At 43.0% G+C, this 26,618-nt stretch overlaps 1 protein-coding gene across 2 annotated transcripts in view; it reads right to left on the reverse strand.

Moving 5' to 3' along the window:
* Nucleotides 1–23,167, reverse strand: part of LOC126263122 (uncharacterized) — a 154,254-nt gene extending 131,087 nt beyond the window's left edge. For both annotated transcript variants that reach the window (XM_049960139.1, XM_049960138.1), the window contains exon 1: nt 22,794–23,167. In XM_049960139.1, coding sequence (XP_049816096.1) covers nt 22,794–22,984 — 191 coding nt within the window. In that variant the 5' untranslated portion in view covers nt 22,985–23,167. The remainder of the gene's footprint in view (nt 1–22,793) is intronic.
* Between the last annotated feature and the right edge of the window lie 3,451 nt (nt 23,168–26,618).

Genomic DNA, 26,618 nt, shown 5'->3' on the forward strand with positions numbered 1-26,618 from the left:
CCTTCATATTTATTTTTACGAATTATTGAAATTTCTTAATTTACACTACACATCTCGAAATGATTGATAATAACAGCTGTATACAATTTTCTGTTTCCTTCATATTTAGTCTCACCAATTACTGAAACTGCTTAATTTACATTACAAATCTTGTTGTGTTTATTAATTACAAGTGTATACAATTTTCTGAAGCTATGTGAAAATACGATCCGTATGTTGGGTGTTGAAATTGTAAGCAATAATAAATAAGTAAATAAATAAATACCAGGCTGCTGCTCATAGAGGTCCATTAAGGGCTGTAATTACCGCATGGCATCGCAACTTGGTAGATATTCTAATGAATTAATGCAGAACCGATTTACGGTAGAAAAAAATTAGTTCCAATTTTGGTCACCAGGCGCAAATCTGGTGCTGTAAACGCACGAAAAACGTATATGTTTCCATGTATAATGGATTAGGAACAGGAAGTTGGCAGAAAATGTCAAAAAAGTGAAAAATACATTATACTGATTTTATTATTAACTGCTGCTTATCCAGCTTGTTCAATATGAGCACTGGAGACGTCTACGAGACGCTGCATCTGTAAAATGATGTGATGAACAGTTGCTTGCAGCAGCTCTGGTGGAATCTGAGTAACATGTCCCCGTATACTGGCCTTCGGATCAGATAGACACCCAATGTGTCCCTGGTAAACGTTCTTTTAGATATCACCGGAGTCAAAAGTCACACGGATTCAGATCAGGTGATCTGGCAGGTCATGCATCTGGAAATCCTCTTGGGGTAACATGTTCGTGAAAGGTTACATTAAGCAGATCTTTCACTGGGCGAGCGACATGAGGTGTTGCCCCATCTTGCACGAAAACAATGGTTTCCACACAGTTGCGCTGTTCCAAACCAGGAATGACACGCTATACAAGGAGGTCTCAGTAACATGCGGACGTCACAACACACCTGAAAAGCCCTCTGGTTGTATTCTCGTCAAAGAAGAATGGTCCAAGAATATAGGTGCTTGTCAGTCCTCAACACAGTCACCTATGGTGCGTAAAATGGCTCTTTGTGCACAACGGTCCCCAGATTCGACAATTCTGTGTATTCACTGCAACGTGTTATGTAAAAATGTGCCTCGCCACTCCATAGAATGTTTCCCGGCCGCATGTCATCAACTTCGATCTGTGCCAGAAACTGAAGAGCAAATCAGATCATGAGGTTTTGGTTACTGCACCATCTGAATCATGTACGAGTACCAGTGTAAAATAGACTTCAAAAATTTCCGTGCTGTTGACCATGGGATAGACAACTCTCGTGACACTGCACAGGCACTAGCGCTACCCAAGGCACTTGCTGCATGGTCAGTTACAGCAACAGCAATCTCCTCAGTAGCTTCCACCAGTATAGGACACCTTTCTCTTCCAGATGCCACACCAAGCTCACAAGTGTTTTCGAATTTCATTATCATCTTCTTTAAACCATTGAATGACATCGGGCCTCACCTCAGACCTTTCACTCGGCGACACTCTCAGTTCAGCAACTGTAATGGCTGCCGTTCACTAACAGCGCACAATCTCTCTCCTCGACAGCCACGCAGTTCACTCATGTCACGGCTTCTCAAATTACAGCGTGGATGTCAAACCGTTATACAAATAGTGTACAGAGCCAGATTTGCACCTGGTGCCAAAATTGGAACTATTTGTTTCCCTCAAATCGTTTCCATATTAACCCATTAGCATATCTGTCAAGTTTCGCTGGCATACGGCAATTACAGCCCACACTGGATCTCCGTGAGTAACCACACACATATGTCTTTTATTTCCTTGTTTCCAAATGTTAGAACCTCCAAGTTACCGTCACAAGGCCCTGTATTTCATGTCTCTTCATCAACATCAACTCGCTTCCATTCCTAATTCTACTACCACTGTCGCCACACATTACACTGCTGTCTATGCTGTCATTATACGGTGTTAAAATTTCACCTTGACTGTTAATGTTACTATTACCAGTTGGGTGGCTCAAAATTGCAATTTCACAGTTAGGAAAATATTCACAAAATCTTTTAGCTTGAAAGACATCTTGCTTTTTTCGTTCAGTAGTTCAAATGGTTCAAATGGCTCTGAGCACTATGGGACTTAACTTCTGAGGTCATCAGTCCCCTAGAATTTAGAACTACTTAAACCTAACTAACCTAAGGACATCACACACATCTATGCCCGAGGTAGGATTCGAACCTGCGACCGTAGCGGTCGCGCGGTTCCAGACTGTAGCGCCTAGAACCGTTCGTCCACCCTGGCCGGCGTTCATTAGTTCCTTTCCTATTTTGTGCACCACTTAGCGCCGAATTCGATAAATTACTTTTAAAAACAGAATAATAGCTAAAATGAGCAGTGATGACGACTGACAATAGCACTGTCAACTTGTACACGAATCGATGCGAAATAGAACTAGTCCAGTTACGGTGAGCGACTTTAACAAACGCCCTGCAACTGAACACAACAATGAATCAAACATGATGTGACTGCGTAAGTTTCCAGGCGTGTTACTTATGGTATTTTGGCTGCAGTCAGATCATGCAATAATATGGACACAGTATATCCGCCGTCCACATGGCCGTTATCTCCAGATGAGAAAGCTGTTTGCTTACCTCGCCCGAACAGTTTCTGGAGGTACGTAGACGATATCTTTAAGTGTTGCCACACGGAATGGACGCTCTGAACGGTTTCATTTTAATTACCTTCATATCATCATGAATTTCACAGTAGAAATGGAAACGGATGGAAAGCTTCCATTTCCTGAAGAATTGGTCTACAGAAAGGACGATAGGAATATAGGATTCAGCAGTTATCGATAACCGACACAGACGGACTGGTGAAACGAAATGATCGTATGCCATTGATGGCTGGAAGTCGCCACCTAGAGAAACGGCCGCCGAGTTGCATTCAGATGATGAAGAGGGCAACACAACACCCAGTCCCCGAGCGAAGAAACTCTCCGACCCGGCCGTGAATCGAACCCGGGTCCGCTGCATGGCAGTCAGACGCGCCGACAACTCAACTAAGGGGCTAGACATACGGACTGTAATCTACATGCAACGAGTTGTCATCCATGGGGTTCCTGAGGATGCTGACAAAGAGAGCTTACGCCATCTCAGACGCAAAAAACTTGACACCAAGAGCTTAAGGTTATGTTCAAGCTGATTGGCTGCACAGACAAACAGATCCGTCGTGCCTTCGAGTGCGAACCTTCGCCAAAACCAGTAGAAGATGCTCGTAGATCAGTGCCTTTCTTACCTTATGTTGGAGGCACATCTCCAAAAGTAGAGCCGGCCGGGGTGGCCGAGCGGTTCTAGGCGCTACAGTCTGGAACCGCGTGACCGCTACGGTCGCAGGTTCGAATCCTGCCTTGGGCATGGACGTGTGTGATGTCCTTAGGTTAGTTAGGTTTAAGTAGTTCTAAGTTCTAGGGAACTGATGACCTCAGAAGTTAAGCCCCATCGTACTCAGAGTCATTTGATCCATTTTTTCAAAAGTAGAGTGGATTTTGAAATGAGATAACATCGAAAGTGTATTTCGTCCGTCAGCCAAAATTAGAGTTCTGTTTGGCTCGGTGAAAGATGACCTAGGATTGAGAAAGCGTTCACAAAATCCGTTGCCATTGTAGGAAGTTATTGGCCAAATAATTCGCACCACTTACGACGGATGTACTGAGTGCCATCTCCACACACGATTGTTGCAGCCTGAGAAATCTGCAGTGCCGGAGGAATGTCTTATTGAAAGTCACAGAATGTTGGATGAGGAGACACGGATGGTCGCCCCTGCGTCTTGCTGCTGGGACTGTGTCTTTAAAAAATATAGAGTATGGATTCGAGTAAATCGAAGAAAGACGAAAATAATGAGAAGTACCAGAAATGAGAACAGCGAGAAACTTAACATCAGGATTAGTGATCACGAAGTAGATGGAGTAAAGAAATTCTGCTACCTAGGGTCCGCTGCTCGTGGTCGTGCGGTAGCGCTCTCGCTTCCCGCGCCCGGGTAAGCGTCGCTAGGAAGAGGAGTGGCGCAAAGGAAGCATGTTTTGTAACGAATATCTGCCCTCAATGTGGATAGTTAACTTTCTTTTCCGAGAAGGAGTTGTAGGTAGCACTAGCGATTATTTGCTTTGCCATTAAAAAAAAAATTGTAGTTAGAAATAAGCAGTACCAGCTGTCTCACTGAAGCATTAGTTCATAGTTTAATAAGTTTTAATAGTTTTAAAATGACGAAACATAAATGATATTTATCTTTGTGGGTGTTTTTATTAAACTATGAACTAATGCTTCAGTGAGACAGCTGGTACTGCTTATTTCTAACTACAATTTTTTTTTAATGGCAAAGCAAATAATCGCTAGTGCTACCTACAACTCCTTCTCGGAAAAGAAAGTTAACTATCCACATTGAGGGCAGATATTCGTTACAAAACATGCTTCCTTTGTGCCACTCCTCTTCCTAGCGACGCTTACTCCACCCACACCTTGCACGGCATTTAATATAAAAATAATTTCGTGTGGCTCAATAGCTAGAACGTCTTTCAGTTGGACGCCACTTCGGCGAATTGCGTGTTCCTAACCTACCTCAGTTATCCATCTGGGAAAATGGCACCTACATTTTAACTTGGAATCCGAAGCACATGTCATTTCTGGCGATTCATTATATCGTTAAAGGCTAAGTTAAAACACAGAATGAAAAATTTGTGGTGTGATCAGTATTCGATCCCGCAACCTTCCCGTTTCCAGGCGTGCGCTTTACCAGTTGATTACCAGGCCTAACAGTCAACTACCTTAAAATGTTTGCACTACACTGAGGCCTACTGTTAGTACCTGACTTGATTGCTGGACTCCTGACTTCTGAACTACCAGAAATTGGAAGACTTCAAGCTGAAAATGATTTGTGTCTCAGCACTGCCGCTAATAATAACAATAATACAGTTTAGGCTCTACAGCAGTATATTAGCCAGTACATAGTTACTGTTGTGTTTTGCTGTCAACTAGTTCGTTTATTGTTGCGAAGTGAGGAATGAAGCAATTTATGCATTGCTGGAACTACCTACAACTTGGAGAAGACATTTTCATGAGATATTTAAGCATATATGATGTAATAAATAAGTCTCAGTTTTACTGTCATAGGCGCACTGTACCAAGTCCAAGTGTGCATGTAGTGGGGGGACCTTGTGAGGAAGATTATGTCTATAAATTCGTTTCACTAGGTGTTGTCTCTGCCACACTGTGTCGCGTGTTATTGCTTTTATTTAAAAAAATTATTTAAGTATTGGTAACGTATGTAATTAGTGCGACAGCTTTTCGAAGTAATGATAACAATAACAGTCTTTTAAAAATAATTTAGGTTCATGACCGAAACACAACTGAACCCTTTCGTTTTTACCCCTCAGAGGGTAATTATCCTCCGGTTGGGAAACACTGTACTAGTGGGAGCTGCAAGTGTAAAAACTATAGGGGAAGACAGAGATTGGAAAACATCCAGCATTTTTGCCCTTTATTGTTATTTCATACCACTGCTCCATGTGGGCAGGAGTGGGCTGGCAACAGCACAATACGCCGCTCTTCAGCCAAGAGACTACACAAGACAACACAAAAATGGCTCAAATGGCTATAAGCTATAAGGTCTTCAGTCCCCTAGAACTACTAAAACCTAACTAACCTAAGGACACCACACACATCCATGCCCGAGGCAGGATTCGAACCTGAGTCCGTAGCGGTCGCGCGGTTTCAGACTGTAGCGCCTAGAACCACTCGGCCACTCCGACCGGCAAAACAATACAGAAGTACTATACATACATAAAATACGAGGATGAAAGATGACGTTTCCACATTAGGGGGGTAAACAATAGGCATTAAAACATACAAAAAACGATAGTCTCAAGAGGCACGTTTACATAAAATCCACATATAATTAAAATGATATTCGATGAAGACATAGCATATAAAAACTGGTGGCACGAGGAGCACAATTAAAAGCGGCATTCACAGTGATGAGAGCCACACAGGATGACGACACTCAACACACACTGTACTGATATTACATACATGGTCAGTGCCAAAACACAACAATGTAACTGGATTAAAATTGGAAGGACATGCCAAGGGAGGGGAGTGAGGAGGGAGTGAGGAAAGATAGCAGGGGGGGGGGCAGCAGAGGAAGGGCGCAGGAAGGGGCAGAAGGCGGGAGCCAATAGCACACCAAAGGGCAGGAGACGGGGAGGGCGGGGGTGGAGAGGGAGCAGCCCAGGGGGAGAGCAAGGACTAGGAAGGATGAAGGGAGGACAAGGGGATAGGAGAGAGGAAACAGAAGAGGGGGAGGGGAAGGGGAGGGAGCCCAAGGGAGGAGGAGATGGGAAGGGGTGGGTCAGAGTTGGAAGGAAGAATAAATACTGGGGCAAAGCACATCATCTGGGATGGGGACACAATGGACATTCCTTTGGGAGAGGAGGTGGAGAATGTGGAGATGGAGAGAGGGTGGGACACATTGGTAAAGGCACAGCACCAGGTGGGGAGTGGAGAGTAAAGGAGACACCAACGGGTGAGGGGGACCAAGATGGTGGGGTGGTGGTTGGTGTAAAGGATAAGGATGTGTTCAAGGAAAAGTAGGAGATATGGGAAGGGTATGAGGTCATAGAGGATCCTCGTGGGGGACAGGAGATGGATACAGAGGGTAGTATGTCCTATAATGATTGCCTGTACATACAGCAAGTAATTGAGGACATAAGTTGAAAGTGCTACTCTGAGATGAAGAGGTTGACACAGGAGAGGAATTCGTGGCGAGCTGCATCAAACCAGTCAAAAGACAAAAGAGAGAGAGAGAGAGCCATTGACCCAGCCGGAAGAATTTGTCGGCAGTGCTATCCGGTAACGATTCATCATTTTTGCCAGCTTTCAGCACTTGAGAGCTTCAATTGCGTTACATGTATTTTTTTGTGAGCAAGTCTACTTAACATAGCAGTGCCGATCGATGTCTCTCTGCGCCATAGGGTCGGGCCCACCTGGCCTTGTGTGCAAACCGGCCTGCTACCAGTCTAACGTCAGCAATGGTTTAGACACGTATCGAAGGAACAACATCTCACTGATAACTCAGTTTTCGCCAAAAGGACAATATAAACGCACACACACACACACACACACACACACACACACACACACACACACACACACACACACTTTAAGCTCTCCCTCCTGTTTCGAACCACCGCAGTTCATTTTATTTGAAAGCAATCTGGTCTTTCGAAAGGAGATCCAAACATATCACGCCTAGCAAATAATCGTGTGACTACTGCCCCCGACGTGCTGTAAGTAGCTGCTACACAAAACTAATAACCAGTGATTGACACCGATCCTCTGCATGTCCGTTGACATAGTTTATTAATCTTCAAACAACAGAATACACCTATGTTGTTCTCATTCACGAAATAAAGTCCGTTTATGCCAATGATGCCTCAGTTTGTTCCTGATGGTTCAGTAAGAATCTGATTATAAATAATAAGGTGCAGTATAAATTATTCCGAATGCTAGTGTCCAATCTAACAATGGGTATTCACATGAATCACGTAGGTGGGCATATCATTACATACCGAATAATATACCCCAAGAGATAACTGGTTAAACACTTCCATTTTTAGCTTTCACATGTCCATTTCCCGCGACTCTCTCCCTCCCCAGAAACACTGCTCACTCCCGGTGCTCGGTGGTGCTGGTATAGGATATCTGTTTTCAGGAAATCATCTTAAATGGTTAATTATGTTATATTACGCCCATAGCATGTTTTCTTTCCTCTTGAATTTCAGTACATTTTTAATGGAAACGAAATTAAAATAATATGAAAGTCCGCTAAAACGCTGCATTTGAGTCACGCTATGCCTGAGACGTCAATGACTAACTCACTGCTCCTATTATCTTAAAGCTCTTTCACAGTGATGTTTCGTTTCGGAATTTACGTGTCGAAAAATGGATACCAAACGGTGTTTAGTATCACATTGTACAAAAACGTCCATAAAAACTCCAGAAAAATTGTGTTTAAGTGTTCAAAAGAATGAGAATGGTAAAAAGCGGTTACACTGCACCGTCAAAATGCCACCAAGTCGATGCACAAGTTCCCTTACTTCATTAAAAATGTTTTGCACTCTGAAGTTAACATTAATTCACCTTCGAGATATGTATTCCCATTGTTACATGGAAGGACAGTATCATTCGAGGAAATTAAACTCGCAGTGAAAATTGCTACAATTTACTGTCATTATACCCAAAGTTATGCACATCATTTGATAGCACATTTGGTAGAGCAATAGTCTCTAATTATTTATAAGTATTTATTCATAGGTCGATGGTTCAGATCTGGTCCGGAGGAGTATTTCAACTTATCTGTGAACGACTCAACAGTCTTCTCGTATGAAAACCAAATCACAATTGTAAGACTTCACCACACCGGTCAGAAACATGGTACTGTTGAGTTATCATTGCTGTTTACATGTGCTTACATTTGCAATCAATGTTCACACAAGTCACCTTCAAGATTCTAGTTAATATGATCACATACATTACAATCCTTTTTTTCCATCTTCGTACTGGCCAGTTAGGTTGTTATCGTTCAAATTTTCCTTATCTTACATAAAGATAAACTAAGTCTGGCGTCCGACACCTTGTTGTATTGTGGAAGTGCGCTGATACCTTTTCCACTAGCAACGCTTCCCAAAAAAGTGAAATGCATTTAATTAAATTAAAAGCATTTATCCTCAATTGTCTATTTCTCTGATTAAAATTAATGGGAAGCTATATATAACGTATTCCACCATTGAAACAGTTGCCGCAATGATTTCTTACTAACGCTGTTTTCGTATTTCTTTTAATACTTTTAAAAAATTCACGCCCGCGCAAGAATCGAACCTAAAACCCTCTACTTTATAAGCAGATGGGGTATTCCTTGCGCCACAGAACCCAACACCGACGACACCTGTGCTGAGTAGTGTCGTATACGAGGAAATGAGCTTAAAGATTTGCCAAGAATTTTACTGTGCTTTAGGTCGTAGTATATAAGTGATAGTCGACAATCTAGATATAAGATACGAATCGACTTGTGAAACGATCTGCAAGTCCGTAGTTTTGAACCGTCCGTCCTTCACACGTTGCTCCTCTAATTGGATGGATCATAAACACATCAACTTGCACAAGGTTTCTACTATCAGTGTTCGGAAAATTACTTTCTATTGTTACTTAAAAGTTTAAATGTTTTTTCATCATGAAATAGCTAAACTGCTTGCTGAAAAAGTGCGAAAAACTTAGCAACTTCGACTGACACTGCTGTAACACACCTATATCTTCCACTTACTCCTAGTCTGTGACGTCACCAGAGCTTCAGCCAATAACAGAGCATTTTCGATCACGTGACCAAATCTTGAAATTTAATGACTTTTAAGCTTTAATTCCATAAAAATAACAGATATTTTATGAGAATATTGACTGAAAATGCTATTTGAATGTTGTTATCATTCAGAATAACAACAATCCGAATCTTTCCTAACATAGGAAAATAGCCTGTTGTCGGCGCAACATGATAGTGATAGCCGACAGAAGAGACGGGAAATAAAAAAAAATACTAGAATTAAAACTTCGTCCATAAAGGACAGCATCAGGTCGCAGTCACCGTGGTATCCGCAGAAACGAACTCGGCGAAAATCTACTCACGTACAATAATGACCATGCTCACCTCTCAACTAACGTTTTCAAAAGCTTTGAGAAAGTACTTAAAGCTTTTCCATAACTTACAATTACAATGCACAGTAATTTATTTCATTTCTCAATAAGTTCAACCTAAAATATATACGTATGATCTGTTGTCATCTATTTTGTATACATGCATTTAAATATATAGAGTGACAATTATTAAACTATATGAAAAAAAGGTAAATTAGTTACAAACTACGGTGTGCACACACTTTATTCAACATGTAAACGTCACTACAGATATTCGAATTTAGGTTATGACATGCTCGATATGCCTCCGATCATTGGTGATGATGTAGCGCAGATGGACAGCGAAATTTCGTATGACCCGCTCAAGTGTCGGAAGATCGATGCTGTCGATGACCTTCTGAATGTCTGTTTTCAGCTCAGCAATGGTTTTGGGGTTATTGCTCTACACAGTGTCTTTAATACAGCCGCACAAAAAGGACTGACACGTGTTCAGATCCGGAGAATATGGCGGCCAATCGAGGCCCATGCCTGTGGCGTCTGGTTACCCCAGATCCAGAATGCGGTTCCCAAAGTACTCCTCCAGGACATCAAACACGCTCCTGCTTCGATGGGTTCGAGCTCCGTCTTGCATGAACCACATCTTGTCGAAATCACAGTCACTTTGGATAATGGGGATGAAATCATGATCCAAAACCTCCACGTACCGTTCGGCAGTCACCATGCCATCAAGGAATATCGCACTGATTATTCCATGACTGGTGATTGCATACCACACAATCACCTGATGAGGGTGAAGAGACTTCTCGATCGCGATGCCGATTCTCAGTCCCCCAATTGTGCCAATTTTGGTTATTGACAAACACATCCAAATGAAAGTGGACTTCGTCACTAAACCAAACCATATTCACATCAAAGTCCTGTTTGTCAGTTCTGTGGATAATAGTGTTGGTGAAACACAGCTGCTGTTCCATGGCCCTGGGGCTTAATGGCTGATGGGTTTGAATTTTGTATGGGAAAAGATGCAGGTCTTCAACAACAATTTGTCGCAGTGTCTCCCGGTTGATTCCCACCTGTTGTGCAGCTCGTCTAATCGATTTCCTGGGGCTGGTTTGAAACAGAGAGCATGTCTTCTCGATGTTTTCAGGCGTTTTCAACCTTTCCGGACGACCGACATTGCGAGCACTGTCATCACGAACACTACCCATTCTCTCAAACTTGCAAATCAAATTCTTGATTGTTAGCACACTTGAACTCAGTATCAAATTTCCTTTGAGCCACAGTTTGGCTGTTATTGCTCGCATAGTAGGCCTTCATAAGAGCAATAGGCTCAGGCACGCTATACTGTGACATCTTCACACGCAAATGGTCGACGACAACAAGGCACGTGTGCATGTGCAAACTAATTCCCATCATGCCCCCGCGGCCAACCGTGTATTTTGAACGTCTTAACGCAAACCGTTCACAAGTTATGACGATTTTATTTCATATAGTTCAATAATTGTCAGTCTGTAATTACTGAAGTGTTCACACATTAATAGTCTGCTATAGCTCATCATATTTTTAAAATCCAAGAAAAACATATTTCTGTATTATAACCTTTTAATACAATAATAGAACCGTGCACATGTCAAGACTCTGTTCCAGCTCACTCAATTTTTTAAATAAAAGAGAAACACATTTATGTAGATAATCATTTAATATAACAACAGAATTGTCATGTAGAATAATGAATAGCCTAGTTCCAGCAACCCTACAGTTCCGTTATCTTGTACTCAATCTAAGCGAGAATAAGCTGAGATGACAAAGTATTGGGATAGCACCAACCACAAATACAGATGCCGGTAGTATCGCGTACTCAAAGTACGACGGTTGACTGAAAAGTAATGCCTCCACCTTCGTAACTCTTCAACAGTTGGCAGCATTGGTATGCGACAGGTATTGGCTTGTTCCGTAGCCTCTTCTCTACAGCTGCAGTTGGCGAGAAGCCTTAGCACTGAACGTAGTAATTGACGGAAAGTCACCGAGTAAAACAGAAGTGACGGCTGGTCCCGGCGGAGGTTCGAGTCCTCCCTAGGGCATGGGTGTGTGTGTTTGTCCTTAGGATAATTTAGGTTAAGTAGTGTGTAAGCTTAGGGACTGATGACCTTAGCAGTTAAGTCCCATAAGATTTCACACACACACACATAAAACAAGCAATTTCTAGCGTTCCCCAAGGTAGTGTTACAGACCCTTTGCTGTTCCTTATCTATATAAACGATTTGGGAGACAATCTGAGCAGCCGTCTTAGATTGTTTGCAGATGACGCTGTCGCTTATCGACTAATAAAGTCATGAGAAGATCAAAACAAATTGCAAAAAGATTTATAAAAGATATCTCAATGGTGCGAAAATTGCCAGTTGACCCTAAATAACGAAAAGTGTGAGGTCATCCACATGAGTGGTAAAAGGAATTCGTTAAACTTCGGTTACACGATAAATCAGTCTAATCTAAAAGCCGTAAATTCAACTAAATACCTAGGTATTACAATTACGAACAACTTAAATTGGAAGGAACACATAGAAAATGTTGTGGGGAAGGCTAACCAAAGACTGCGTTTTATTGGCAGGAAACTTAAAAAATGTAATAGTTCTACTAAGGAGACTGCCTACACTACGCTAGTCCGTCCTCTTTTAGAATACTGCTGCTCAGTGTGGGATCCTTACCAGATAGGACTGACGGAATACATCGAAAAAGTTCAAAGAAGGGCAGCACATTTTGTATTATGGGGAAATATGGGAGAGAGCGTTACAGAAATGATACAAGATTTGTGCTGGACATCATCAAAAGAAAGGCGTTTTTCGTTGCGACGGAATCTTCTCACGAAATTCCAATCATCAACTTTCTCCTCCGAATGCGAAAATATTTTGTTGACATCGACCTACATAGGGGGAAACGATCACCACGATAAAATAAGGGAAATCAGAGCTCGTACGGAGAGATAAAGATGTTGGTTCTTTCCGCGCGCTACACGAGATTGGAATAATAGAGAATTGTGAAGGTGGTTCGATGAACCCTCTGCCAGGCACTTAAATGTGATTTGCAGAGTATCCATATAGATGTAGATGTAGATAGACGTTGTGTTGTTACAGTGTATGGAACCCTGAGCAGACGGTCGGTCAATGCGATTTGAGCAACGTGCAATCATTGAATTCTTGACAGCAGAAGGTGTCACCCAAAAGGAGATTCATCAGACAATGAAATCAGTTTACGGTGATTGTGTTGATGTGAGTACTGTGCGTCGTTGGTCGAGTAAGTTTGAAGATGTTGAGGCGGGAACATCTGACCTGCGTGACAAACAAAGAGTTGCACTTCCTGTGGCAGCAACCACCCAGTTTCACAAGCAAAATGTGGACAGATTGATTGAGGACGATCGTCGTATCACTCAGAGAGAAACTGCAAGCACAGTTGGCTTTTTACAATAACGTTTTGGGTCACAGTTCCTGCAGATGACAATGCCAAACCACATACTTCACGTACCACCACAGCAGAACTTCAGAGACTGTGTGACAAGCTCGCCCACATTTTATGTAAGTGGCCAGCCAATAACAATTTCCTGTGACATTCTTGTTGCTATGTTTCCCCTTTCCTTAGGTTTTACTTTCTTATGTAGCATTTTCCTTCTTTTCCTTCTTTCTTTGAGTGTGTGCTTTAGTTTTCTTAGGTCTGTCCACATTCGTTCCTTTTAATGTGTGTCTGGGCGCTGATGACCTCGATGTTGAGCGCCCATAAGCCCCAACACACCACCACCACCAGAGACTGACTCTCACCACTGTACGGCATCATCCATTCAATCCAGATTTAGCACCGTTTGACTTCCATCTGTTCCCGATAATGAAAGACGATCTGCGGGGACATCGTTAAGCTTCTGATGAAGACGTTGAGAGAACTGTGGGACTGTGGTTGCGGAAACAAGAGTGTCGATTTCTTCCGTGACGGCTTCAGAAAACTTGTTGCTCGTTGGCGGAAATGTATTCAGTTGGCTGGTGATTATGTGGAAAAGTGAATATTGGTAATTAAATATCACATTCTAAGTATTATTTCTGCATTTGATTTATTAAAATACCCCCATCCAAACCCAATTAACGAAGGTGGAGGCATTACTTTTCATTCAACCCTCGTATAAAAGGTCAGTGCATTGGAGGAGCTGTCATTTGTACTCAGGTGATTCATGTGAAAATGTTTCCGAAGTGATTATGGCCTTACGACAGGAATGGGACGTTGCATCATTTCATTTCGGAAATCGTTACGGAATTAAATATTCCGAGAGTAATAGTGTCAAGAGTGGCGGAAAATATAACATTTCAGGCATAACCTCTCACCACGGACAAAGCAGTGGCCAACGGCCTTCTCTGAACGACCGAGAGCAGCGGCATTTGTGTAGAGTTGTCAGTGCTAACAGACAAGCCACGCTATGTGGAATATCCGCAGAAATCAATGTGGCACGTACGATGAACGTATCCATTAGGACAGTGTGGTGAAATTTCGCGCTAATAGGCTCTGCCTGCAGAGACCGACGCGAGTGCATTTGCTAATAGCACGACAACCATTCAGTGCCTCTTCTGGGCTCGTGATCCTAGACGATTGGAAAATCGTGGCCTGGTCAGATGAGTCCATATTTCAGTTGATAACAGCTGATTGGTAGGATTGGAGTGCGGCGCAGACCCTACGAAGCCGTGGACTCAAGCCAACAAGGAAGTTGGTGGTGGCTCCGTAGTGGTGTGGGCTGTTCTTACAATTACAAATAACCTAAATTGGAACGATCACATAGATAATATTGTGGGTATAGCAAACCAAAGACTGCGATTCATCGGCAGAACACTTAGAAGGTGCAACAGGTCTACTAAAGACACTGCTTACACCACGCTTGTCCGCCCTATTCTGGAGTATTGCTGTGCGGTGTGGGATCCGCATCAGATGGGACTGACGGATGACACCGTAAACGTACAAAGAAGGGCAGCTCGTTTTGTATTATCGCGAAATAGGGGAGATAGTGCCACAGACATGATACGTGAATTGGAGTGGCAATCATTAAAACAAAGGCGTTTTTCGTTGCGACGGGATCTTCTCATGAAATTTCAATCACCAGTTTTCTCCTCCGATTGCGAAAACATTCTGTTGGAACCCACCTATATAGGGAGAAATGATCATCACGATAAAATAAGAGAAATCAGGGCTCGCACGCAAAATTTAAGTGTACGTCCCGCGTGCCGTTCGGGAGTGGAACGGTAGAGAGACAGGTTGAAGGTGGTTCATTGGACCCTCTGCCAGGCACTTTATTGTGAATAGCAGAGTAATCACGTAGATGTAGATATACATGGAGTGGACGCGTTCTGTGGTCCAACTGAACCAATCATTAACTGGAAATATTGGAGACCATTTGCAGCTGGTCATGAACTTCATGTTTCCAAACAAAGATGGAATTTTTATGGATGACAATGCGTCATGTCAATCGGCCACGACTGCTCGTGATTGGACTTGTAACGCCAGAAAGGCATATCCTCCTATTTCCATCTATTGTACTATCAATTTTTTTCCTTAATTTGTTACCTGAAGATATGACATTTCTGTGTCTTTATATATTGCAATTGTTTTACTATATATATATATATGCATTTATGTCGATGTATAATTGGTTTGTTTTGTAAATATTATTTGTATTTTTACGCTGAGTCTGGCCTAGGGAAAACTATGCTATCGAACGATTACATCGATAGGTCGTGTGGAGAACCAAAGTGTGTAGGATCTTTGGTAGTGTTGACGCCGCCGCATGGAGCGCGGGCAGAGAGAGTCTGGCTGGAGTACGGCGGTGGAGAGAGGTCTTGTGTGACGCTCCCGCGAGTTGCCGCGCTTTCGGGGTTTGGCAGCATGTAATTGCGCTCGACTTGCTATGATAGTTTCTGACACGGTGTCGCGGACGGGAAGCATTAGCTGGTGCACATCAAGAGCCCGTTTCGCCTGGTGACAGTGTCGAGAAGAAGGCGCGCCAACATCCAGTTTCTTCAACAGCGACGGCCGACAATGAGTGATTGTCGCCACCTCCTCGACCGACGACTTCAAACCTTCACTCAACCAACAACGAAGACTGGAAGCACGTAAAGTTTTAGAACTGTATGGCAGACCTCAGCTTTTCAAACTATTCCATTAGCAAATTACAGCATCTTAGCATGAACCTTAGTTGCTCATTCTCCCAATTGCATTACCAAGCAGGGTTCCCTTCCTTTTCTGGAATGAACCCGAGTGCCCTTGAAATTCAAACGCCAGAATTAAAGTAATATCATTCCATTTCACTGCTTTAATTTCAAAGTTCAGTTAAAGTATTCATAGCTGGCTACAATATTTAGATTACACAAGCACAAATTAAGAGTGCGAGTTTTGTTACCATATTTTAGCTTACCTGTGACTGCAGCTCAGCTTGGTACGTACTAAATTTTACTATTGTTAATTGTTCAGAATCATTTAATTCAAGTTCAAAGTTAAATCTCTTATTTCTAAATTGCGTAGATTCAAGTAGCTTTTGAAATGAATGTTGAGGTAGCCCAAGACTAACCTTATTTTATTGAATTTCGTAGTGCTTCAGAAACAAAGTTCACTAATAATTTCAGTCACTAAATTAACTTTCAATTCTCCAGTTTTATTAATTCTTTTGCTAAATTAAGTCAGAGTGTAGCGAAATTCATTACTTCTGACAAACATTCAGTTTTCACACAACACGTGTCACCCTTCGGTTGCCACACTTGTAGTGCTAAATATATGTGCATTAATCTTTCATTTTCAGTTATTATAGTAGTTGTCCATAGGACTGGCGACCGTAATTTTCTCCAAATCTCAAATATCTAATTAACGCCAATTAATTGTTAACGTAACGACCGCACACCTACTTTCTTTATTAATTTTACCCTTTTCTCAAAATTAATTCCCACCAATTTCATTTGCATTTTTACTTTCCTTTAGATGTAACCCTTTCCTCCCTCTTTACCGACAAATTAACTTCGGTAACGATTGCTTTTTCCCAAATTTCCATTAGGTGCACGTGGTTTAATTTTTCACTGTCATTAAGGTCGATAAGTGAGGGGGAGGTTACAGACTGAAAAAAATTCTGCACATGCGAATGATTTGGCCATCCATATAGCCCGATATGAATCTCATCGAACATTTCTGGAACGTAATCGACAGATCAGTATGTGCACAAAATCCTGCACCGGCAACACTTTCGCAGCTGTGGACAACTATAAAAGCAGCATGGCTCAATTTTTCTGTAAGGGACTTCCGACGAGTTGCTGCATTACCCTGGGCAAAACGAGGTCCGACACGATATTAGGAGGTATGCCATTAGTTTTGTCACCTCATTGTAGCATCTCTGAAGTGGCCTTGTAAATACAAAGTACAGTGGAGAGCATCTACATCCACGTGATTACTCTGCTATTCACAATAAATTGCCTGGCACAGGGTTCAATGAACCACCTTCAAACTGTCTCTCTACCGTTCCACTCCCGAACGGCACGCGGGACGTACACTTAAATTCTGCGTGCGAGCCCTGATTTCTCTTATTTTATCGTGATGATCATTTCTCCCTATATAGGTGGGTTCCAACAGAATGTTTTCGCAATCGGAGGAGAAAACTGGTGATTGAAATTTCATGAGAAGATCCCGTCGTAACGAATAACGCCTTTGTTTTATGATTGCCACTCCAATTCATGTATCATGTCTGTGGCACTATCTCCCCTATTTCGCGATAATACAAAACGAGCTGCCCTTCTTTGTACGTTTTCGGTGTCATCTGTCAGTCCCATCTGATGCGGATCCCACACCACACAGCAATACTCCAGAATAGGGCGGACAAGCGTGGTGTAAGCAGTCTCTTTAGTAGACCTGTTGCACCTTCTAAGTGTTCTGCCGATGAATCGCAGTCTTTGGTTTGCTATACCCACAATATTATCTATGAGATCGTTCCAATTTATGTTATTTGTAATCCCTAAGTATTTAGTTGAATTTACTGCCTTCACATTTGTGTGACTTATCGCGTAATCGAAATTTAGTTGATTTCTTTTAGTACTCATGTGAGTAACAACTGCACACTTTTCCTTATTCAGGGTCAATTGCCACTTTTCGCACCATACAGATATCTTATATAAATAGTTTGGAAAGTCGTTTTGATCATCTGATGACTTTACAACACGGTAAATGACAGCATCATCTGCAAACAATCTAAGACGTTTCGTCTCCGACTACTGGAGCCATCCTCGGAGGTACAGTGGTTCACCGCTGTACCTCCGAGGATGTCTCCCGCAGTCGGAGACGAAACGTCAGGGGAGAGTTTTATACTTCGACCACGGCATATCAATCAGGAAGTTTTAAGTGAAGACAATACCGGTCGTGAAAGCTTACATTGTATGATCAATCTAAGACGGCTACTCAGATATTACTTCTGTTTTACTCGATGACTTTCCGTCTATTACTACGAATTGTGACCTTTCTGACAGGAAATCACGAATCCAATCGCATAACTGATGCGATACTCTGTAGACACGTAGTTTGGTTAGAAGACGCTTGTGAGGAACGGTGTCGAAAGACTTCTGGAAATCTAAAAACATGGAATCAATTTGACATCCCCTGTCGATAGCACTTATTACTTCGTGAGTATAAAGAGCTAGTTGTGTTTCACAAGAACGATATTTTCTGAAACCGTGCTGACTATGTGTCAATATATCGTTTTCTTCGAGGTACTTCATAATGTTCGAACGCAGTAAATGTTCCAAAACCCTACTGCAAATCGACGTTAGTGCTAAAGGCCTATAATTCAGAGGATCACTCCTACTTCCCTTTTTGGGTATTGGTGTGACTTCAGCAATTTTCCAGTCTTTAGGTTCGGATCTTTCTATGAGAGAGTGGTCGTATACAGGGCGGTCCATTTTTGATCGTGACCGGGCCAAATATCTCACGAAATAAGCGTCAAACGAAAAAACTACAAAGAACGAAACTTGGCTAGCTTGAAGGGGGAAATCAGATGGCGCTATGGTTGGCCCGCTAGATGGCGCTGCCGTAGGTCAAACGGATAACAACTTCGTTCTTTTTAAATAGGAACCCCCATTTTTATTACATATTCGTGTAGTACGTAAAGAAATATGAATGTTTTAGTTGGACCACTTTTTTCGCTTTGTGGTAGATGGCGCTATAATAGTCTCAAACATATGGCTCACAATTTTAGACGAACAGTTGGTAACAGGTAGGTTTTTTAAATTAAAATACAGAACGTAGGTACCTTTGAACATTTTATTTCGGTTGTTCCACTGTGATACATGTACCTTTGTGAACTTATCATTTCTGAGAACGCATGCTATTACAGCGTGATTACTTGTAAACACCACATTAATGCAATAAATGCTCAAAATTATGTCCGTCAACCTCAATGCATTTGGCAATACGTGTAACGACATTCCTCTCAACAGCGAGTAGTTCGCCTTCCGTAATGTTCGCGCATGCATTGACAATGCGCTGACGCATGTTGTCAGGCGTTGTCGGTGGATCACGATGGCAAATATCCTTCAACTTTACCCACAGAAAGAAATATGGGGACGTCAGATCCGGTGAACGTGCGGACCATGGTATGGTGCTTCCAGGACCAATCTACCTGTCATGAAACACAGTGTTCAATACCGCTTCAACCGCACGCGAGCTATGCGGCGGACATCCATCATGTTGGAAGTACATCGCCATTCTGTCATGAAGTGAAACATCTTGTAGTAACATCGGTAGAACATTACGTAGGAAATCAGCATACATTGCACGATTTAGATTGCCATCGATAAAATGGGGGCAATTATCCTTCCTCCCATAATGCCGCACCATACATTAACCCGCAAAGGTCGCTGATGTTCCACTTGTCGCAGCCATCGTGGATTTTCCGTTGCCCAGTAGTGCATATTATGCCGGTTTACGTTACCGCTGTTGGTGAATGACGCTTCGTTGCTAAATAGAACGCGTGCAAAAAATCTGTCATTGTCCTGTAATTTCTCTTGTGCCCAGTGGCAGAACTGTACACGGCGTTCAAAGTCGTCGCAATGCAATCGATGTTGATGTAGCATTCTCAACACCGACGTTTTTGAGATTCCCGATTCTCGCGCAATTTGTCTGCTACTGATGTGCGGATTAGCCGCGACAGCAGCTAAAACACCCATTTGGGCATCATCATTTCTTGCAGGTCGTGGTTGACGTTTCACATGTGGCTGAACACTTCCTGTTTCTTTAAATAACGTAACTATCCGGCGAACGGTCCGGACACTTGGATGATGATGTCCAGGATACCGAGCAACATACATGGCACACGCCCGTTGGGCATTTTGATCACAATAGCCATACAGCTATTGGCCCGGTCACTATCAATTGGACCACCCTGTATAACTGCTAAATATGGAGCTATTTTATCAGCATACTCTGAGAGGAACCTGACTGGTATACAATCTGGATCGGAGGCCTTGCCTTTATTAAGTGATTTAAGCTGCTTCGTTACTCCGAAGATATGTACTTCTATGTTTCTCATCTTGGTAGTTGTTCTTGATTGGAATTCAGGCATATTTACTTCGATATTTACTTCGTCGTCTTTGGTGAAGGAGTTTCGGAAAACCATGTTTAATAACTCTGCTTTAGTGGCACTGTCGTCAGTGACTTCACCGTTGTTATCGCGCAGTGAAGGTATTGATTGCGTCTTGCCACTGTTGTGCTTTATGTATAACCAGAATCGTTTTGGGTTTTCTGCCAGATTTCGAGACAGAATTTCGTTGTGGAAATTATTAAAAGCATCTCGCATAGAAGTATGCACCATATTTCGAACTTCTGTAAAACTTTGCCAATCTTGGGGATTTTGCGTTCTTTTAATTTTGGCATGCTTTTTTCGTTGCTTCTGCAACAACGATCTGGCCCGTTTTGTGTACCACGGGGGATCAGTACCATCACTTATTAATTTATGTGTATGATCAGATCGGAAGGAGTGAAGACTGTCTCTTAAAAAGGCGTTAAGAGCGTTTTTATCAGCGTTTTTAAATAGATATGCTTTGCGATTCTTTTTGATGGTTGTAGGTTTTACGGTATTCAGCCTAGAAACAACTGCCTTGCGGTCGCTAATCCCTGTATTCGTCACAATACTCACTATTTGTCCGGGATTATTTGTTGCTAAAAGGTTAAGTACGCTTTCGCAACCATTTACGCTTCGAGTGGGCTCATCAACTAATTGTTCAAAATAATTTTCTGAGAAGGCATTCAGTACAATTTCGGATGGCGATTTATGCATGCCGCCGGCTTTAAACGTGTGATTTTTCCAGCATATCGAGGATAGATTAAAGTCACCATCGACTATAATTGTATGAGCGGGGTACTTATTTGAAATGAGAAAGTTTTCTTTCAACTGTTCAGCAACTATATTTTCTGAGTCGGGGGGTCCGTAAAACGATCCAATTAATAGTTTAGTCCGGTTGTCAGGTATAACCTCTACCCATACTTTTTCACACGAACTATCTTCTTCAATTTCGCTACAAGGCAAACTACCTCTAACAGCAATAAATACTCCACCACCAACTGTATTTAATCCATCCTTTCTGAACACTGTTAGATCGTTTGAAAAAATTTCGGCTGAACTTATTTCCGGCTTTAGCCAGCTGGTTCTTTCCCAACACAGCTACGACAATTTACAACTACAATACCAATCGTTTTTACAACTACCTTACTGTGTTTGCAACAAGCAACAGTACGCAGCCTTTTTCCTACCTTACTTCCCTCGTAATTACACTTTACTCTCACAAATTCATGTTTGTAACTTTAACAGAGTCTTTTCCAAGAACAAAGTTTTTATTGCCAGCAAAAGAGGCAACATAACCTGTCTCGCGGTTTGCTTCTGTGGAAAGGCGTCTGTGCTGTTCATTAATACCACCTACACAACTATACAATTCTCCACCTGAAAATGATGGTATGAACCATCGAAAACCGTATGTGACTGACGCAGAAAACCGTTTCATTTTATGAAACGTCCCCTTTGAAAAATTAATGAATTACTGTGCTGATAAACCTCTTACATTATTTGATTTTCAAACAGCTGAGCAGAACTGAACGTACTCAGACATTCCGCTCTTTACCTATTCTCATCAACACTAAACTGACACACAATATTTCTAGCGCAACGCAATCTGACTTTCAACAATCCCTACAAAAGAATGGCCCTGACTAACAATAACCTATAACTTTCATGAATCACTTACCTCACAAGATCTTCGTGACTCTAACTACTGCAATGCAGCGAGCGCCAATACTGCCAGCTAAATAAAAGATTCTAACTACTGAAGGCACTAACTACTGACATGCATAGTCAGCAAATGAAAGATTTTGATAGAGAACAAACAATGTATTTACCTTAATAATGTTCCAAAGTCATTATATATATCAGTTCATGATATCCAATATTACAAATTTACTCTTTCTGATGGACACACGTCCAGATCGTCCGCTCTCAAAATTCTGCCATTTCTCTCCCCACATTCACCATTGCTGGCGGCTCACCTCCAACGCTACGGGCTGTTCACATCCAACTGCCCAACACTACAATAGCGAATTCCAACAATGCAAACCAGCCATAGACTGCACACAGCACAATCAGTGATTTTCATATAGAGCGCTACATGGAGTTACCAACATAAAAACCTAAACAGCCTACTTACAATTTATACAAAAAACCAGAAGTGCAGGCTCACCGGCTACACCATGCTAAACCAGAGAGAACAAAACCTCAGTGACAATGTACTCTTACAACACACACACACACACACACACACACACACACACAGAGAGAGAGAGAGAGAGAGAGAGAAAGAGACACAGCAAATTAATTCGGTTATGACCATGTGCCTTCAAATGTACAGCGCTGCGCAAAGCTGACAAGCAGGGGAAGCAACAGTTGGTGGAAGAAGCAGCATCTAACAAACAAACAGCGTATACGAAAGGGACAAACGGAGAACAAGAAAGTCGTGAATAACTGACAAGCACTTACCTCAGGTTCTGGTACATGCTGGTGTGGACCGGCAGGCCGTCACTGGCTATGCCCACCTCCTCCGTGTAGATCCAGGTGCCTCCGATGTGGGTGGACCTCTCGAACACAAGGCAGGAGTGGTTCTCGGAGGCCTGCACATGACGCGCCGACGCGAGCCCGGCCGCGCCTGCGCCTACGATCGCTATTCGCATGGTGCTACAGGAGGGTGAGGGCGGTCTCGTGATGTAGGAACAGCTCTGACCGGACGTCACTGCAGAATGCGGCTTAATGACGCGAAAGTAGCGTTGTAAAGTGGCCGCGGTGACGGGGGCGTGCCGGCGCAGCTAGGCACCCGTCGCGAGCTCTGGCTGCATCTACAGTGCCGGCGGCGGTGAGCTGCTTCTCGAGTGGATCGCTTTTATCGCGGTGCAGCGGCAGATACTGCGACCCTGTTCTGACCCCGTTACCCGCTTGTGAACGAGCGCACAGCCTCACAATCTCGGAGCCGTGCGGTAAACCCCGAGCGGTCGTTTACATAATGACAATGAGAATGACTAGTCACTCAAGTGTGAGAGTTCACATCAGTCTGATCGGATACCGAGTGTGGTAGCGAATATTTGCACAGGCTTTATTATCGGTCTAACAGTTACTTCTGTAACACACCATTTTAGACAGGTCTTTCGCCAGACATTACTTAAATATTCGGAGGTGACGTCTCTGTACAACCAGGGAGGAAAAGTAGATGTTGACAGCTACAACCGAGCAGCATTTATAAAGATACTGTCATTTGTTTTAAAGCCAATAGAGTTTCATGATGGCCGGCCAGTGTGGCCGAGCGGCTCTAGGCGCTTCAGTCTGGAACCGCGCGACCGCTACGGTCGCAGGTTCGAATCCTGCCTCGGGCATGGATGTGTGTGATGTCCTTAGGTTAGTTAGGTTTAAGTAGTTCTAAGTTCTATGGGACAGATGACCTCAGAAGTTAAGTCCCATAGTGCTCAGAGCCATTTGAACCAAATTTCATGATGTTGATCAGAGAGCGAGAACCAAAGATCGTCGCTTGCAACAGCAAGAGGGATAGATGTGACTGATATATTCCTCGTCTCTTCAAAGAGGTGAAGCTATCAATATAAACTGTGACCACTTCGCGCCTTTTGTGAGTTAATAAAAGCATCTAGCTCTGTATACCATGATACGCATACTGGGCAAAAAAGTAATCACTCTCGAGGGACATCACGGTAATACCGTGTAACACGGCCGTTGCTCTTGATAACAGCCTCAATCCGGAACAGATTTCAGAGGTTTCTTAAGGAACGCCTTATAAATTACCGGAGAAACAGCTGTGGCTTTGCGCTTGATAATGGATGCAGGACTCAAGATAAATTAAGAAAAATTAATAGGATTTGTCGACCTGGAAAAGCGTTCGACAATGTGAAAGGGTACAAGATGTTCGATAATCTGAGAAAAATAAGTGTAGGCTGTAGGGAAAAATGGGTGAAAAAAATATGTACGAGAACCAAGAGGGAACAGTAAGTTTGAAAACAAGAGAAAAATAATGGGATTAGAAAGTGTGTAAGACAGGGACGCAGCCTTTCGCCCCAATTTTCAGTCTATACGAAAGAGCAATGACGGAAATAAAAGAAAGCTTCAGAAGTGGGAGTAGGGTGACAGGAGATTAATGATAAGAGTGGCTGATGACGTTGCTATGCTCAGTGAAGATGAAGAAGAACGACAGGAGCTGTTGAATGAAAGCCGGCCGGAGTGGCCGAGCGGTTCTAGGCGCTTCAGTCTGGAACCGCAAGACCGCTACGGTCGCAGGTTCGAATCCTGCCTCGGGCATGGATGTGTGTGATGTGCCTAGGTTAGTTAGGTTTAAGTAGTTCTAAGTTCTAGGGGACTGATGACCTCGGATGTTAAGTCCCATAGTGCTCAGAGCCATTTCTTGTTGAATGGGATAAACAGTGAAATGGGCGCAGAATATGGATTGAGAGTAAGCCAAAGAAATACAGACGTATTGAGAAGTTACAGAAATGAGAATAGCGAAAACTTAACATGAAAACTGGCGATCACGAAGTACACGAAATTAAGGAATTCTGCTTCCTTGAAAGCAAAATAATCCATGACGGACGAAGCAAGGAGGACATAAGAAGCAGAATAGAACAGGCAATGAGGGCATTCCTGGCCAAAAGAAGGCCACTAGTATCAAACATAGGCCTTAATTTGAGGAAGAAATTTCTGAGGATGTACGTTTGGAGTACAGCATTGTGCGGTAGTGAAACACGGGCCTTAAAAAATCAGAACAGAAGAAGTTTGAGATGTGGTGCTAGAGTAGAATGTTGAAAATTAGGTGGACTATTATAAGAAAAGAGGAGGTTCTCCACAGAATCGGCAAAGAAAGGAACATATGGAAAACCCTGAATTACTTGAAAGGACAAGATAATACAACACGTGTTAGGGGCTCAGGTAATAACCTTCTAGAAGGGAAAGTAGAGAGTAAAAACCGTGGGGGAAGATAGCGATTGGAATATCATTCAGCAAATAATTGACGTCTTAGGGTGCAACAGTTCTACGCTGAAATATTCATGGTGGGCCGCATCAAACCAGTCAGAAGACTGATGACAAAAAAAAAAAAAAAAAAAAAAAAAAAGTAAATTGTGGGTATGTTGATCGCTACTTCTTACGCGCGGCCCCAAATGAAAATGAATAAAGACAATTTACAAACTCGCAGCATGCTACAGGTGAAAAATCGGTCCGCAACTTGTGTTGGTGAGGCAGTAAATTTATCCACAGGGCAGTGACTGCGTCACTGCAATTCATTTTGGAGGTGTGGCGGTGGGACTTTTAGTCCCGTACCACCCTCTGACGGTGACAGTACTACATGAGTCAGGCAGAAAAATTTAGCCTAACGTGGGCAGGTATGATTCGAAAGTATTGGACGTAGAATGGGGGCTAGTCCCGCCAAAGGATGCGTCCTTGGTGGGCGTGCCAGACCTATCGTTAGCCATGGTCGGAATCCGATTCCTCTAGGATGGTTAGGGGAACCGGATGTCGATGCCAGCGGCGTGGAAGTGTGGTCCCAACGTGGCGTAACCCATGGACAGTGTCCCGCAAGGCATCCACTTTCTGATAGAGCCGCCGCGCGTTGTTGCGTATGGTCGTCTTTAGGGGGACCTTGTTCTGCAGGCGCTGCAATGTCCGCATCCTGGTGATACTAATCGTGGCCCATGCAGCAGATCCATACGTGAGGGCAGGCAGGATAACTGTTCGGTAAATGCGGAGCTTGGTATGCAGGTTAAGTTCCCTACTGCGAAAGAGCGGGTAAATAAATAGAGATGGGACCCCTCCACGCCCGCACCAACGTGGTGACCAAACCAAAAGTTCTTATGTCACCTCCGTAAACATGTTAGTTATCTAGTAAGTGGATCACAGGATGCTGGGCTGTGATGTTGTCCGTGCGTCTGGGTAGGACTACGCGTTAACACGGTCCATCAGGTGATAGATAGTGGATGAAACGCGAGTGAGGGTAGCGATTTGAAGAGCAGAGGGAAAAAAGTGCCATGGCTCGTGCTGTGGGAAAAAAACCTCTGCGACAGTGGGATGGGTAGTAAGAGCAGTAGTGACTTACTAGCTGCGATAGCTCATGCAAGGTTGGATTTGTTAGTATACGTATCATGCATCATTACCGTGACAAGCGATGGCGTTGTGTCCCAGTTGCTGCAGCTGCTACATTCCTGGAACAATCAAGATCGTTATACAGTAGTGGGAGATCGGCCGTGGATCATCTCACTGTGTGGGGGATGTGTGGAGCTTGTTTGCATGCAGTGTACGGTACGGCTTCCCTGTGTGGTG

The sequence above is a fragment of the Schistocerca nitens genome, chromosome 6 (genome assembly GCF_023898315.1).
Source record: "Schistocerca nitens isolate TAMUIC-IGC-003100 chromosome 6, iqSchNite1.1, whole genome shotgun sequence".
NCBI classification, from domain to species: Eukaryota; Metazoa; Arthropoda; class Insecta; order Orthoptera; family Acrididae; genus Schistocerca; species Schistocerca nitens.